General features: G+C 37.2%; 1 protein-coding gene across 2 annotated transcripts in view; it reads right to left on the reverse strand.

Moving 5' to 3' along the window:
- prex2 (phosphatidylinositol-3,4,5-trisphosphate-dependent Rac exchange factor 2) overlaps positions 1 to 14250 on the reverse strand; it is a 152768-nt gene that overhangs the window by 2108 nt on the left and 136410 nt on the right. For both annotated transcript variants that reach the window (XM_088642288.1, XM_088642289.1), the window contains 2 exons: positions 11108 to 11210; positions 2213 to 2280 (listed from right to left, as the gene is read on the reverse strand). In XM_088642288.1, coding sequence (XP_088498414.1) covers positions 2213 to 2280; positions 11108 to 11210 — 171 coding nt within the window. The remainder of the gene's footprint in view (positions 1 to 2212; positions 2281 to 11107; positions 11211 to 14250) is intronic.

Raw genomic sequence — 14250 nt, forward strand, 5'->3', positions numbered from 1 at the left:
AATAATTTGCTATGTGTTCATATTGCGCTTTGCGCCTTTTGTCCCATATCGGATCCCAAACTGCTTTATGCATGGGGGAAACAGCAGTGTAGCCTCCACCTGAGTGCCTTGCAGCCTTCATTAATAAAAATAATAATTGGTTACACTTATATAAAGCTTTTCTGGACACACCACTCAAAGCGCTTTACAGATAATGGGGACTCCCCTCCACCACCACCAATGTGCAGCATCCACCTGGATGATGTGATGGCAGCCATAGTGCGCCAGAACACTCCCCACACACCAGTTCTCAGTGGGGAGGAGAGCAGAGTGATGAAGCCAATTCATAGATGGGGATTATTAGGAGGCCATGATTGGTAAGGGCCAATGGGAAATTTGGCCAGGATGCCAGGGTAGCAGTCCTACTCTTTTCTAGAAACGAGAAAAGTTTCACCACACTGCAGATGAGGCAGAGAAATTACAAACTGCTTCACCAGCTGAATTAAGAAATTTAGGGAGGCCATTTAGTGCAAGCCCATAATAGAATGTAGCCAAGACACTGGAGTTAATATTCCCTGGCTTTTCAATCAGGGAAACTTTGAAGATCAAGTCGTCGGGACTTGGTTCGACATTTCATTTCAAGGACGTTACATCACAATGTACCTAGTCACCTTTCTGGGTTCAGAGATTGTGATCCAGAGGGGAGAAAACCACTTCATAGTCCACCAATACCACTCACATACCACATCCAGTTCATTGTTTTCCTGGGTGGTCTTCCATCCCAGTGCTGACTAAATCCAGCCTCGCCTAGCTTCCGAGACCTGACAGATCCGGCTACAAGATGGTAACACTGGTGTCATCTGCACCATCTGTCACGCTGTAAATCTTGCTCATGTAATAAGGTCAGTATAACCAGAAATCACTGGTGTTTTAATTACAGCACTTGTAAGTGCATGAATTGGTAAAAACTATAAGCACTAATTCTATAAGTGCACACACATCACTGCAGAGCTCCTCTTGAAGTTGTTTTTTTGTAAACATTCACTTGTTCAATTAACTAATAAATACTTCAAATATAATGCTGTTTTATATATTGTCACTTCAGCTTAACTAATGATCTGCCACTTTAAAATATTTTACAATTTTGTTAAAAGGGTCAAAAGGCTAGGTCTCACAACAAATCCTATATTTCAAGGTCTAATGGCTTTGACACATTCAGCGTCCTTTACTAATTTTGGCTTACCTCTAGCTTTTAATATCTTAACAGTGGCTGCCTCACACTTAGCCTTGACATTAGTGCCATATAATTTTTGCTTTATGAAATCTAATACACTGTATTTTGAGGTTGTAAGCAATTTTCTACGCTCGTTTCTCTGGTAGTGACCTTCCTGTTTAATTGGTTGTCTTAACAAAAAAAAAAACAGTGAGAAGCCCACTGCTCCATACATCACTTTGTTTCTGATCTCTCAGTGGAACACAGAGTAGGATGTAAGAGTGTTCCCCGCCTGAGCTGGCCACACAGCTAAACTGGTTTAGAACCTTTTCTGTATTTTATACAGACTACTTACAGTACGAGTTCAATAAACCTCCCACTCAAAGTAGAAACAAGTGCAGCTGAAGTAAAACCACGTGTGGCACAAACTTAAGAAAAAGAAAAATATGAAGGAAAAATGCGGTTGAACACAGAAAGTGGGCTTTGTATTACACATCCCACATTCTACATACGTTGATTTTTTTTCTTTCTTTTTAAAGTAATTACCATTTATTGTTTAAAGTTAAACATCTGACACAGCATTAAGGTAGCATATCATATCAGCCTAATGTGAATTGACTAATTTTGTTTAGCAGTTAGGCAAAAAACTTCTAAAATCTATATACTTTACACTCTGTATAACATAGAAACACACAATATTGCAGTTTGCTGATGTCTGCTTATCATATTATCATTTGGACTGTTCTTGCTCAGTATTTTGAGTATCAAAGAGTAATAAAACCAATTTATTATTTGCTGCATTTATAAAGTGTTCTCACCCTGAAGTATCCCAGACAGCTTTAGATGTGCCCATCTACATGTAGCTCATTTGTTTTTTAGTAGTTAATTGCACTGAGGATCTTATACAACCATTTCCTGAAAGACGTGACTTTAAAACAAATCACAGAGCAGATGAAGTGATGGAAGAGAGAAACAGCTTAACAGGTTAAATATAGAGTCCAGAGCATCTCACTGAGTTACCTGGGCACAGACTGAGGAGTACGATCCCTCACTCCCAGGTTCTTGGCGGAGTTTTGCACTCTTGCTCCCTGTTTGAAAAAAAATAAAATTAGTGGTGTGTTTGCATGATATCCAAAAGGTAGCCTGTTACATGTACATACAATAGCTACAAAAAAAAATACGCACAATAATGTCCTGGCAAAATACGTTTAATAATAAAGTTTCTTATTTGTAAAGGTCAAAGCATCCTTAGAGTCACAGTCTTCTGATATAGGGTGGTTCTCTTCTATTCATTATGGTACAAGAGATAACAATACAGTAAGCTTAACTACACGGCATCAGGTTAAACAACAACAGAATGCGTATAAACGTACAGGACATACTGTCTGAACTTTCTTTACATCAAATCAAATTGTGTAGGATATGATGTAGCCATATATTTTAAGAGCTCAACAAGAACAATTTAAATTTTACAGCACTTTCCTGTCTCTGCTAGCTGATAATAAATAATAAAGCAAGAGAATTTTGGTTTCTGGGTACTCTTTCAACAGGGAAGCAGTGCTATTGAAGAATTAATCAGTCCCAAACTGCTCTTTTTCAATTTTGCAAGCATTGGCCTTGCCAGGTAATTTTAGACGCAGTCACTTGTCAAAATAAATGCTGATGCAAGATATACATTTTTACTGCCTCCAAAGTCACAGAGATGAACTATGAGTTTGCACTGTACCGCTCTCTGTTCTTATTAATCATTTCTGATGACGCTTTTTAATAAGTCAGGCTCTTACACGGAAACCAAGGTTGCCTTACATCAAGACAATGAGAAGACAGGCCCCTTGTTAGCTGAAAGCATTGGATGAGATCATAAATCTACACTCCTTGTACATGGTTTTAAAAATGAACACTGTCTATAAATAATCTTTATTTTTTGCTGTAGGTCACACGTTACTTTAACCGTGCTGACAGCTGCCTTCAATAGAGGAGTTCCTCCAAGCCCAGCGCAGTAGGGTTTACTGTAGTGTCGTCAGAAACAGCTTTAGAACACTTGAGCTGCATCTGCATAACCTACTGTAGAATGCAATGTCCCTGAGCACAGAATATGTGCAAGTTGAGCTTTTCTGCATCACCCCTAATACCTACTTGAATAACTCAATAAGGTCAAAAGTAGGTTAATCTCACTACGAATGTTAATCTTTGAAGTCTCATATCGACCAAGATCTGGTATTCAGTGAGGTATGTTTCACAACGGACATGAGTTCCCATCAGGTCTGACCATTTCATATGAAAAATATGATGCGTAATCTGAAAGCGTTTTGAACATTTATTTTTTTGAGTTCAACAACCAAATAATGGAGAAAAATGGAGGAGCTGGAAAAGAGTTAGTTAAAAAAGCCCTAAAGATAGTCGTAAGTCACAGTTTTTGCTGTCACAGTGTATAATCTAGTTGTACGTAGTCACAGACACTCAAACGTACTCCAGTGGACTCTCCAAAACAATGTACAGTAGGTGGTGTAGCGGCGAGGCTTAATAATAAGACAGAATTAAGTGTTTCTGAGCTTTCCCAAATTAGGCCTCATTTCTCTGTTCATCTCTGTGGTGCAGCCACAGAGAAACCATTCATGCAAGGTGATTTAAGGTCCAAGGACAGCTCCCAAAGGGGGATGCACTTAGCTAAGCCTGGCTATCATGATCAATGGTCATCCATTGGTGCCTATCTGTCTAGGGAGTGCGAGTTGGACATCTGGATTGCATTCCTAAGTGTCAGGACTAAGTGACTCATATCTCACCTTGATCAACCAATCAGGGACTGGTAGGGCCGAGTAACCCACGTGGGACTCTGATGCCCATGGAACTTTCAGCCAATCAATGAGCTGAAGTTCCTCCAGGTAAAAACAGGCAACACAGAGAGCCTGGGAGATTCAGATTCAGATTCAACAAGATTCAGAAGGGATTCTGGAGAGGATTCTGTGGACTGTTCTAAAGGGAATTCAAAGGAGAATTCCAGGGCAGGACGGCCCAGGAGCAGAAGGCTCCCAAGGGCAGGACATTCTCGCAGCGCGCCTCCTGACCATCCTGAGACTCAGCCCGGACAACCACGGAACGGCCAGTGTGTCCGAGTGCCAGAACTTTCCTTTGTTCTAAGAGTCTAGAGTGGAGGTTGCCAGAGAGTAACCAGCAGCAGGCCTCGTGAACAGGTCGGAACTGTGGAAAGCTGAATCACTATTCAGAACTAGCTCTTCATCAGGAACGAACCGGTCCTCTTCCTGATTTGCTGGGACCCACAGTCATCTTTTCTCCTGTGCACAAACTTTGCTAGTTAAAGCCAACAATGAGCATCAGCAGCGCACCGTCGCAAGCCGCACAGCACAGCCTGGCACCGAGCCAGAGAGCGCGGATTGGACAGCAACAGCCTGCAACTGTTTCTTTGTGCCCGCAGGAGATCTGAATCCCCAAAGATTGGATGAGTATTCAACTTCAATGCATTACAGCTCAAGAATTCAATTGTTATCCCAACCAGTTGATATAAATTTAATTCCTAAGAGTTATGTACTTGTTTCGAGTATCTAATGTAGAAGTTATAACCAAGTTCATTTATGAAACGGTCTTAATGAATGATATACTGAACGTATGTCCTCTTGATATATGTAACACTTCGTAACTGATTGAATATATATCTTTTGTATTCTGATAACCCTCTCGATAAGATCTGTTAGTTTAAGGCATATTCTATGTATTAATAAATGTATCCTCGTGTATTAGTACCTGTGTGAGTGCGTTGTTTGAGTTATGTCGCATGGTTGGACTCTAAAGCCATCAAAAGAATCAACTTTGTGATTTACTGCTACAATTAATAATTGTCTCAGTAAATGCCCAAACCCTACAGAACTGGTGCTTTCAGAGAGCCACTAACATTACATATTTGGCGTCCCTGAAACGGCTATGAATCACTACAGTGGTACAGGATACATTGTGAAACTGTGACACAGAGGCCTAAAAGAGATCTCCGTCCTGAGTGCATCTATGGTAGAAATGGTCAGGAAAGATGTGTATCTGGGACCCCCAGTATTGTGCTGCATATATTCTACACACAATGTTAAAATGAAATGGTGTGACGTATGAAAATGCCAGACCTGGTGTGACAGGGACATGCAGTACAAAACATTGCCCTAGACTGGAGCTCAGTCAGGCTTTGTCTAGCTCGCTATCCCAAATGTTGTAAAGATTCCTGGGAGGAGAGTGTTTTTTGACAAGAGAAAGAAGTCATAACTGACTACTGTACATACAGGTGGGTAGCTGCGTCAGCATGCGTAGGCTGCAAGGGAACAAGTAATAGGCTTAAAAGAGAAGAAAGAAAACACAACTTTTTGGCCGTGGAGCCTTTTTGTTCCTTTGCATCCTACTCCTTCTGACGCAGCTACTCTACCTACTTGAACTAGATACAGTATAATAGAAACTGCTGTGAGGAACTATGTTTATTTTCATAATGGAGATCCCACCATACAATGTAGTTTGTAAAGATAATCTTGTTAAACTTGTGTAAATGTTGTTCAGGACTTGTGCATACTTTATTGTTTTTAGGAATGTGCTGCTAATCAGAGGCTATCCTAATGACTGAATAAATCAATCCTGAAAACTGTGGCTGAATAGGAATGTGGAGTGGAAGAGCTGTCCAAGCAAGGGGATTCAAGGGCATATGGACTGACTTTGATCAGTTATTTAGATTCTGGAAGTCTACAATAAGTAATCAAAATAAAATTAGAATGTGGCAGACAGAAATACAAAAGAAGAAAGAAGGAGATCACCAACATAAAGTTTTGACCACTGTATATTAATGTCATACAGTATACAGCCATATTTATATATTTAATAGTCTCTACCAGCAGTTCTATTGGAAGATCAAACTATTTAATTATTATATTGTTGTGTGCAAGGGGGTATCAAGTGAAATGATCTACAATAGTACTTTAAGGGAAGATCATCAGACTCATTTCACCACATTTTCAAGACACAGTACTATCTGTATTCATATAGGTGTACGTCTATCCACAGTCCCTTCAAATAATGTCCAATGTGCACTGTTAATCGAGTTGAATGAATTAAATTGAATGTTCAAGGTGCTTGTGGGAGAAAAAAGCTAAAACTAGAAAAATAAAAAACTAAAATACCGTATGTTGATTGCATACGTAAATCTGCTTACTGTACATAAATAATCATAAGTAAACAATAAAAATAAAATTATGAATGATAATTGCAAACCTAAATCTTTTCCACAATTATTTGAAAAGTTTCTGTCTGTGTGCAATAATAGGGGTTCACTTAAATTCAGAATAATTACACGTATCTGTGTAAGATCCCTTAAGTCAGGCAGTGAATTTCAAGCCACTATTTAACCATGGAGACCAATTAACTTTTCAGCTTTCTACATCTAGATGGTGACAAGTAAAGTTCATCCTTTTCTTTTCTATCGGTATCAACCTCAGATTTAATATCAACTTTGTAAATGTCTACCCTAAAAGCTTAGCTCAGGGAATGATTATCTCTAATGCACACACACTGCCTCTACTTTAAGAAATGTAACATTAATGCATGAGGACATAATTTTACTTGAGAAGATTGGATCAAGAGAAAGACTGATCATGAAACTGACTTAGCCATTTAGCTGTCAAAAGCTGCAGTGCAGTCAGAGTCTCATTTGGAGCTTGTACCTGGATAAAGATCAGTAATTATACGATGAATATCAGACCCATCCATCCAAGTGTGACAGGACAGAGATACCTATAACAATTTTAAAGGAACTGAAAACCTAACAAAAGAAACTAAGTAATGCTTGAATTCAGTCTTAGTCTTAACAGCTTTGGGAAACGTACCGCAGTAGTCATGAGCCAAGAAGACAGACCAAAGGGCAGAACTTTGTGCACATACCTGTAGCTGCATATTTTCAAGTACTGTTGTGGGTTCATTGTCTGTGTTTGCAGTTGAGAGAGGGTAGGGTTAGTAGCTTGTGTTCTTAAGCCCTGAAGGTTGGGAATGCTTTATTTAGGAGTTTTGGTGACATGGAGGCTTCTTTGCAGAAGACTGCCCAGACAGAATATGAATGAAGGTACTGTACAGTATGGTTAGTAGATCTGACACAAAAAGTGGAAAAGAAAGATCACAAGGCAGCTTTAGTAGTATTTCTAAATCGAGAAGGTTATGAACACACCACTCTGAAGATTAGTGTTTGAGTTTGAGGGCAATGCTCAATGCAGTGTAAATTTCAGGAAAGGGAGAACCCACAAACTAGACTGAGTCACATGGAGTATGAGCAGTGCACATTGAGAATTTGTTGCAGAAAGAAACCCAGGTGATGCGTCTGGAAAGGTTTATGATTTAAAGAACTTATATTTATATCCTGTACTATGAGATTAAGAAAATCCACAGAGAGATGACAAGAGGGTACCATTCATAAAATGCTACAGGGGAATCTAAAAAGGCCAGGGAGCTAAAAAACTATTTTCCTTACAGCCCCAAATTCACAGACTAAGCATATATACGTTTATTTTGAAAGCACATCGAAAGCTAAATAAACATGTACTTGTACAATTTGTCTGACAACTACACGCAGCTGGAGTACTTTAAGGATTGACCTGGTAGTTTTACAGAGTACTACAGTCCTGCATCAGATTATTTGATAAAATAAAAAAGCAAGGATGCGATGAACTCCATGGCACAGAGGTGCCCGCATGTTCTAAATGGCTGCTTCTGTTGGATTTGTTTTCTTCCAGCCTTAAGCACAGACATTTTAAATAACAGATAAAAGATTATTTTTCACCTGGAGCAAAAGGCTCATAAGACACAATGCTGCTTTCGGAGATTTAAATAACAATTAATGCTGGAAAACACTTGATCCCACCCAAGCACATTCCATATTCTAATTCTCAAGTTCAGGAGCTTGCTTACTCAATTGCAAGAAAAAAAAGTAATTTAAAAAATAAACTCACAAATTTTAAGAAACATTTTAAATATTTTAATATAAACTGTAGTATAATGATACTATATAATTAATGTTATCAATTTATTCTATTATTTTTAAAAGTCATAATAAATAAATGTTTGGGAGATCTAAATGTGAGTATTATACCATCTCAGCTCTGATATGTAAGTAGCTTTTCCTTAATGCTGTTATATATCCATGTGGATAGCTCCTATTAATCATTTCCTGTGATAGTGAAAATATTTTAATAAATGATCAACAGTAGAAAGTATGGTAGGGATTCATTCATTCTCTAGAAGCCATGCTTGAGCCTAAGAACTAGGGAATTTGCTAATTAATTCTCCAGGCAGTTAAGTTAACCAAAATACACAAATTTAATGCTGTGCTGTGTGGCAGTAATGCCATTTTCAATTTAATTTATTAAAACCATCTTCGAAGAATGCAATAGTTTTACAAATGCCAACAGACAGATAAAGTAGGCAATAAAAATAAGCAATAAAACGGTAGTAAATTAATGTCCTTGAAGTACTCCTTCAAAAAGGAGGGATAAAACCTTTTCCCTTTTTGGTTAATAATATTCATTCAACGATTTACACAAAAGGAGCATTGCTTCTTATTTAAGAACCATCTGAGAAAATGTACTATATTATCTATTTTAGTTTGAAAAACACTGGGATTAGGGTAATAGGGGACAACAGTGTTCTGTATAATCTGACTTTCAATATGAATTAACATGTACAGTACTGTATATATTGTAAAGTGTAATAATTTTACAGAATATTATAATAAACTATAAGCTGCTTCTGTTCTCCTTCCAGAATGTTTTTTTTTTCTCACAAGTTGCAGATGTACAGTAGGAAGTGAAAGGTACTGTATTTGCAGTTGGAATTTGGTAAACAGTGGAATTTGGAATCCAAAAGCGAAACAATGGAAATAAATTGCTGATGCGCCACTTCACCAACAGGCCATAACAATTTTCTAATTGTTTTCCACACAAATTAATGATCATGACACATTAATGGCAAATGTGTCTCAACCAGGTTAAAAAGCCAGATAAACAGTCATCATTTTTGTGTATTTTGGCTCCAGACCTTCTCCACAGTTAGAACTTCTTCCACTTTTCATCTTCTACTGGATTTCCAACTTTCTCACAGAGAGAAGGCAGTGGGAGCTGCTAGGGCCTTATTTTCCAGACTGTGCTTGGCGAATAAAGGTGATTCTCATTCTTACGTGGGATTTAAGGTAGATATCCACCCTCTTCAACTTTGAAACCAAAGAGACAAAATGACACCCTACCAATACGAAAGGTCTCATTTTGCCAATGCTTAAAGTTCACCGTGACTCTGAATCTGTCACTACAGATTACTTTTAATCCAAAAGTGTGGAAAGCAGTTCCAGCAGTACTGTTTCCAAGGAGATGCTCCCACTTTATCCAGGACACAGAATTAAGAGCACTTAGCAATAACCCCCCTCCTTCCAGTGTCACACAAACAATATTGTTCTCTCTGTGCACACATACAGCTCGGAGCGCATTAATGAAGCTTCCTCAGCAATCCATTTCATAAGTCAGGAGGGTGCTTTCTATAAGGTGTGGAAAATGAAAAGCATTAGAACCCGTCAGTTGCATGGTCTCTTTATGGAAGTCCCTTTTCAAAGGAATTTACTGGTGAAACATAAAAGGCATGAATTATGCTCACAAATCAGTATGTACCAGGTTCTCAAAACCCAAGGCAAAATGACAGGTTTAATTAAGTAGTTCAAAATTACATATTCTCTCCTGTCCATTTATCAGACGTGTGTAAATCATTGTAACAAACTCAGTCAGGAATGAGCCATCACTGCAGCCATGCGTCGCCTTGAACATGAACTCCTTTCAGAAGCCAGATGGCTAGTCCTGTACACCCTTCTTAAAATCGCACTTCAAAACAAAAACTGCAAATGCAAGTGTAATGATGTTGGTAAGCAAATGAGCTGACAGAGATCTTTATAAACATAAGAGGTTGAGTGTGCCTCTCAGAATATTTTAGGACTGTGTTTGACAGATGAAAAGAAACTACATTTCAAACCAGAAGCGATATTTTACATTGCCTGTTGATATCTTATTTCTTTAACAGAGAGACTTGTGCATTATGTTTTAACCATATTGCAAATTGAGAAATGATATACTGTCATAAGAAATACTGAGTGTGTATTATTTTAGACCTATTTAGACATGCAAACTGACAAAATTGTCTAAAATTGTCTATAGACTTGGAAGCCAATTAGTATATGAAACACCTTTGGACTTAAATTTCCTTGTGGGTTAAATGTCCATTTCCTTGTTAATTAGATCATTAAATTGCTCTATGTTTGCTCACATGGAAAAATATTTCTGATTTAAGTTTAAACCTTTCTTATATTTTTCCTTAAATGTTCCTTCACTTGAAGGGACAGAGGAGCTTCATGCAAACAACTTAAAGCAATTAATATTCATCCATGATGGCTAAATGACTTCAGGCTTTTCATGTACAGTAACACTCCTTTTAGGTATTAATCATTAATCACTGTTCTTTGTATTGAAACTTGTGAAAATTGAATTCAACTTTTAAAAATTAAACAGCCTAATATGATTATGAGGTTTAAGTATTTAACTGAAAAAGTGACCAGAATTATTTCTTGGCAAGTATAACTGTTTACTGGTCAACATAAAAGTGTAAAACTGAGTATTTTGTTAAAATTTGAATATTGCCAGAAATACTAGAGTAAAAAAAAGCTGGGTTAAAAGTAAAGTAGCAAAGTCAGTCATACTCATCAATTTAATACCAGCTGCCACTATGAAGAAAGAGAAATCGTCAGCCAAAAATCAAGAAATCGGGCTTTAAGCTGCAGTATCTAAGCTTTGCAGAGTCCTAAACAGAAAACAAGAAAAGCAGAAGCTTGCAGAGGGCAGCCAGCCGGTTCTCTACCTGTTTCCTCATGACGTCGGTGGCTTGCATGATGCAGCGGGGAGGTAGCCCGTGGCTCCTTGCCAGCAGGATGGCCTGCTCCAGCGTGACACTCAGGGTGCACCTGCCAGGAATGAAGCATGGACACTGGTCATGCAATGCATTTCCCATACACTATCTTACCAAGAACACAAACACGCTAACTGCAACCACTGTCTGCAAGGTGGTTACTAACTAATACTAACAGAATTAATGAAATACAGTAACAGTACTCCAATATTCTACTGTTCCAGAAATTGAACAGAAAAGAGAAGTTAGCAGGAGTCTCTCGCCAGCCTAAAGCACACCTTCAATCACTGTCATTAACTTCCCACAAAAACACTTTCTGCTCTGGAAAATCAAAGGTTTGAGGTATCAACAGTAATGCTTAACTCAAATTTCAGAGCATCTTGGCCATAACCTTAAAAGTCTCTGGGTTCTATATTCAAAAATGCTTATTCACTTTAACCCTCATTTATTGCTTCTGCTAAGCTTCTAAATGTTTCGAATATAAGGCCCTTTAAAGATAATCTTTTTTGGCAAGTGTACAGATAAGGTTTTTCCACTGGTCAGAATTCACATGTGGCCCATTAAAGAGATTTGAATTGGACTGCAATATGCATTTGACCAACTACTATACAGTATGCTATATATAAATTATCAATTTAATCTTCAATCTTAAATTAAGTGCCTTTCTGAGGGCTTTAAAGATCCCTTTCTATTCCTAAATCAGGGAAATTAAGCCAAAATCTTCTTAAATAGCAAGAATGCAACACTACCTTTGAAAATAAGTTTAATAATTGCACACAACAGCTTGCATTGTCTATGATATTTAGATGCATAGGTAATTAAATACTTAAAAAATATAAGATACTGTAAAATATTGAGATTATTCCAAATTTTCAGACTTAAACACTGTAGTTTATGAGGTCATCCCAAACCAAGAACTCACTGAGGTACAGTACTCAATTTAATATTTATATTTTTTATTTTAAATTATTGAACAACTCATTTTTAGTACGGAAAACATTTTCAATTTATGTCTCTCACAAAAATGTCAAATATAAATAACAGAACAGAATTCCATTAAATGTCTCTACATTGTAAAAATATATATTTTCTAGCTTTAAATGGGCTTTAACTTGTATAACTGTTACAAAAACACAAACAGTATTATAACATACATTGGCTTCTAAAACTGAATTATCTTTCTGCAGGTGTTCATCTGTTAAAATCTTCAAGACATATAGCCAATACTACTTAACTTTGAAAAGCTAAAGATTTTTATATGTCATAAAATACAGTAAATGGCATATATTGTAGGAACACCTACAGTATATTGCTTACTCTTTGTCTTGCTTTTTTAGCATTACATGTAGGTTCTGGCCCATTTGAGAACAGGAAAGTCAAGAGTATGCTTTGACATTTGTGTGATAACAAGCTACAGAGCTCCATCGATCAGACTTTTTATGTCTAATTAAATTGTCTTCATGCTTTCCACACTCTGATTGTATTTTTGTAGTCTTGCCTCACTTCTGGGTGGTTTAAGACAGTCTAGTCTTGTCTTTCAAAGGGCCATTACCTTCTAGTGATACTGGATAATTATCTCCTACAATGTGCAAAATCAATCAGTCATAGAATGAATCTGCAATTAGTCCTTCAATAACCAACAACAGCACTTAATTGCTTTAATGTACTGCTTACTTAGTGTAAGAAAAAACTCACAATACCACTTTTCAGGCATCCTGGTTCGCTTCCCTTTTTAAACCACAAAATGGGCATTTTAGACATTTCCATTAAACCCCACAAAATGCAATACATACTGTATAGACCCATGACTTCACCATCCGCTCACCAAGAAAAAAAAAAGAAATTTAAATGCCGTTTTGAAAGCACTTTACACATTTTGATACATATTCTATTCAATTATCTGTCCATGTTCAGGAACTACTTTTTCCTCATGTATGGTTTGTGGGAATGTGGGACAATCCACCCAGCCGATGTTGTTGAAGCAGATATCCTGAAGAAACAGTTGGATGACAACCAACTGTTAGCCTGACAACCAACAACCAAACAGGCTATACAGGCCAGACCAAATCATGTCTTTTCATTTATAATAATTTGTATGTTCTAACAGTATGTACATCTTAGGGGATGGGACATGAGTTCTTTGAAATGTAAGCATAATATATATGCTTACACTGGGCAATTTAAAGGCACCAATTCACCTGGACAGCATGCTGTTGGGGGTGTTTCCTGAGAAAACCAGGAAAGCAAATTAAACAGAATCTCCTTGCAGGCAATAAATACTGTAAATTTACATAGTTTCATGGTCAGCTTCATTTTGCTTTTGAAGGTGTTACTTAATGTTTATCTGTGATCTGATTCAGCCTGTGCATTCCATATAAAGTGACTTGAAATTTCCAATTAAATTCTGTTTCACAGCTTTTTGCTACTGGAAATAAATGAACTGCACACCCCCTACAAAATCTGTAGTCTTTTCCATTACTACTATATAAACTGACAAACCATGCTCACATTTTTCAAGCCATAAAACTTACACCAGATTCTAAAGACATTTTGATCATCCTTGTATACTGTATACCACAAGGTAATATTTTTAGTTAATAAAAACAGTAGAAAAAAGTACAATTTAAAAACAATATTTACCCTCCACTAACAACCAATAACTTTCATAGGTTGGTCCCTTTCATTTCACTGAGGTACTGAATTTAATATTTACTCAGTTTAATACAGTAAAACAGTAAAGTGTGCTCCTCGTGCTGTCTTATGGTCAATTAATTGCTATAACAACTTGCCACTGGTAAACAACATTAAATCTCAAAGTCCATTTTGGATTTTTTATTAGGATACAGGCAGCCCAATACTCAGAAATTAATCAAAAGGCCACACAAAAAAAGAGACAACATTTTTGCAGGCACAATATTTAGCCCCTTACTTTTTCCTGAATGTGTTTTGGTGAAAAATACAGTAGGTCAGAGCATAACTTTAGTGAGTGCAACTTTGTTCAATCAAATGAGACAAAGTGGTATGAAACTATTCTTTTCATCACTCTGTATTTTCTGTAACCAATGTGTGTAGTGATGAATTAGGGGTTTAAAATA

This window comes from Lepisosteus platostomus, chromosome 8 (genome assembly GCF_059453375.1).
Source record: "Lepisosteus platostomus isolate fLepPlt1 chromosome 8, fLepPlt1.hap1, whole genome shotgun sequence".
In the NCBI taxonomy this organism is placed as follows: Eukaryota; Metazoa; Chordata; class Actinopteri; order Semionotiformes; family Lepisosteidae; genus Lepisosteus; species Lepisosteus platostomus.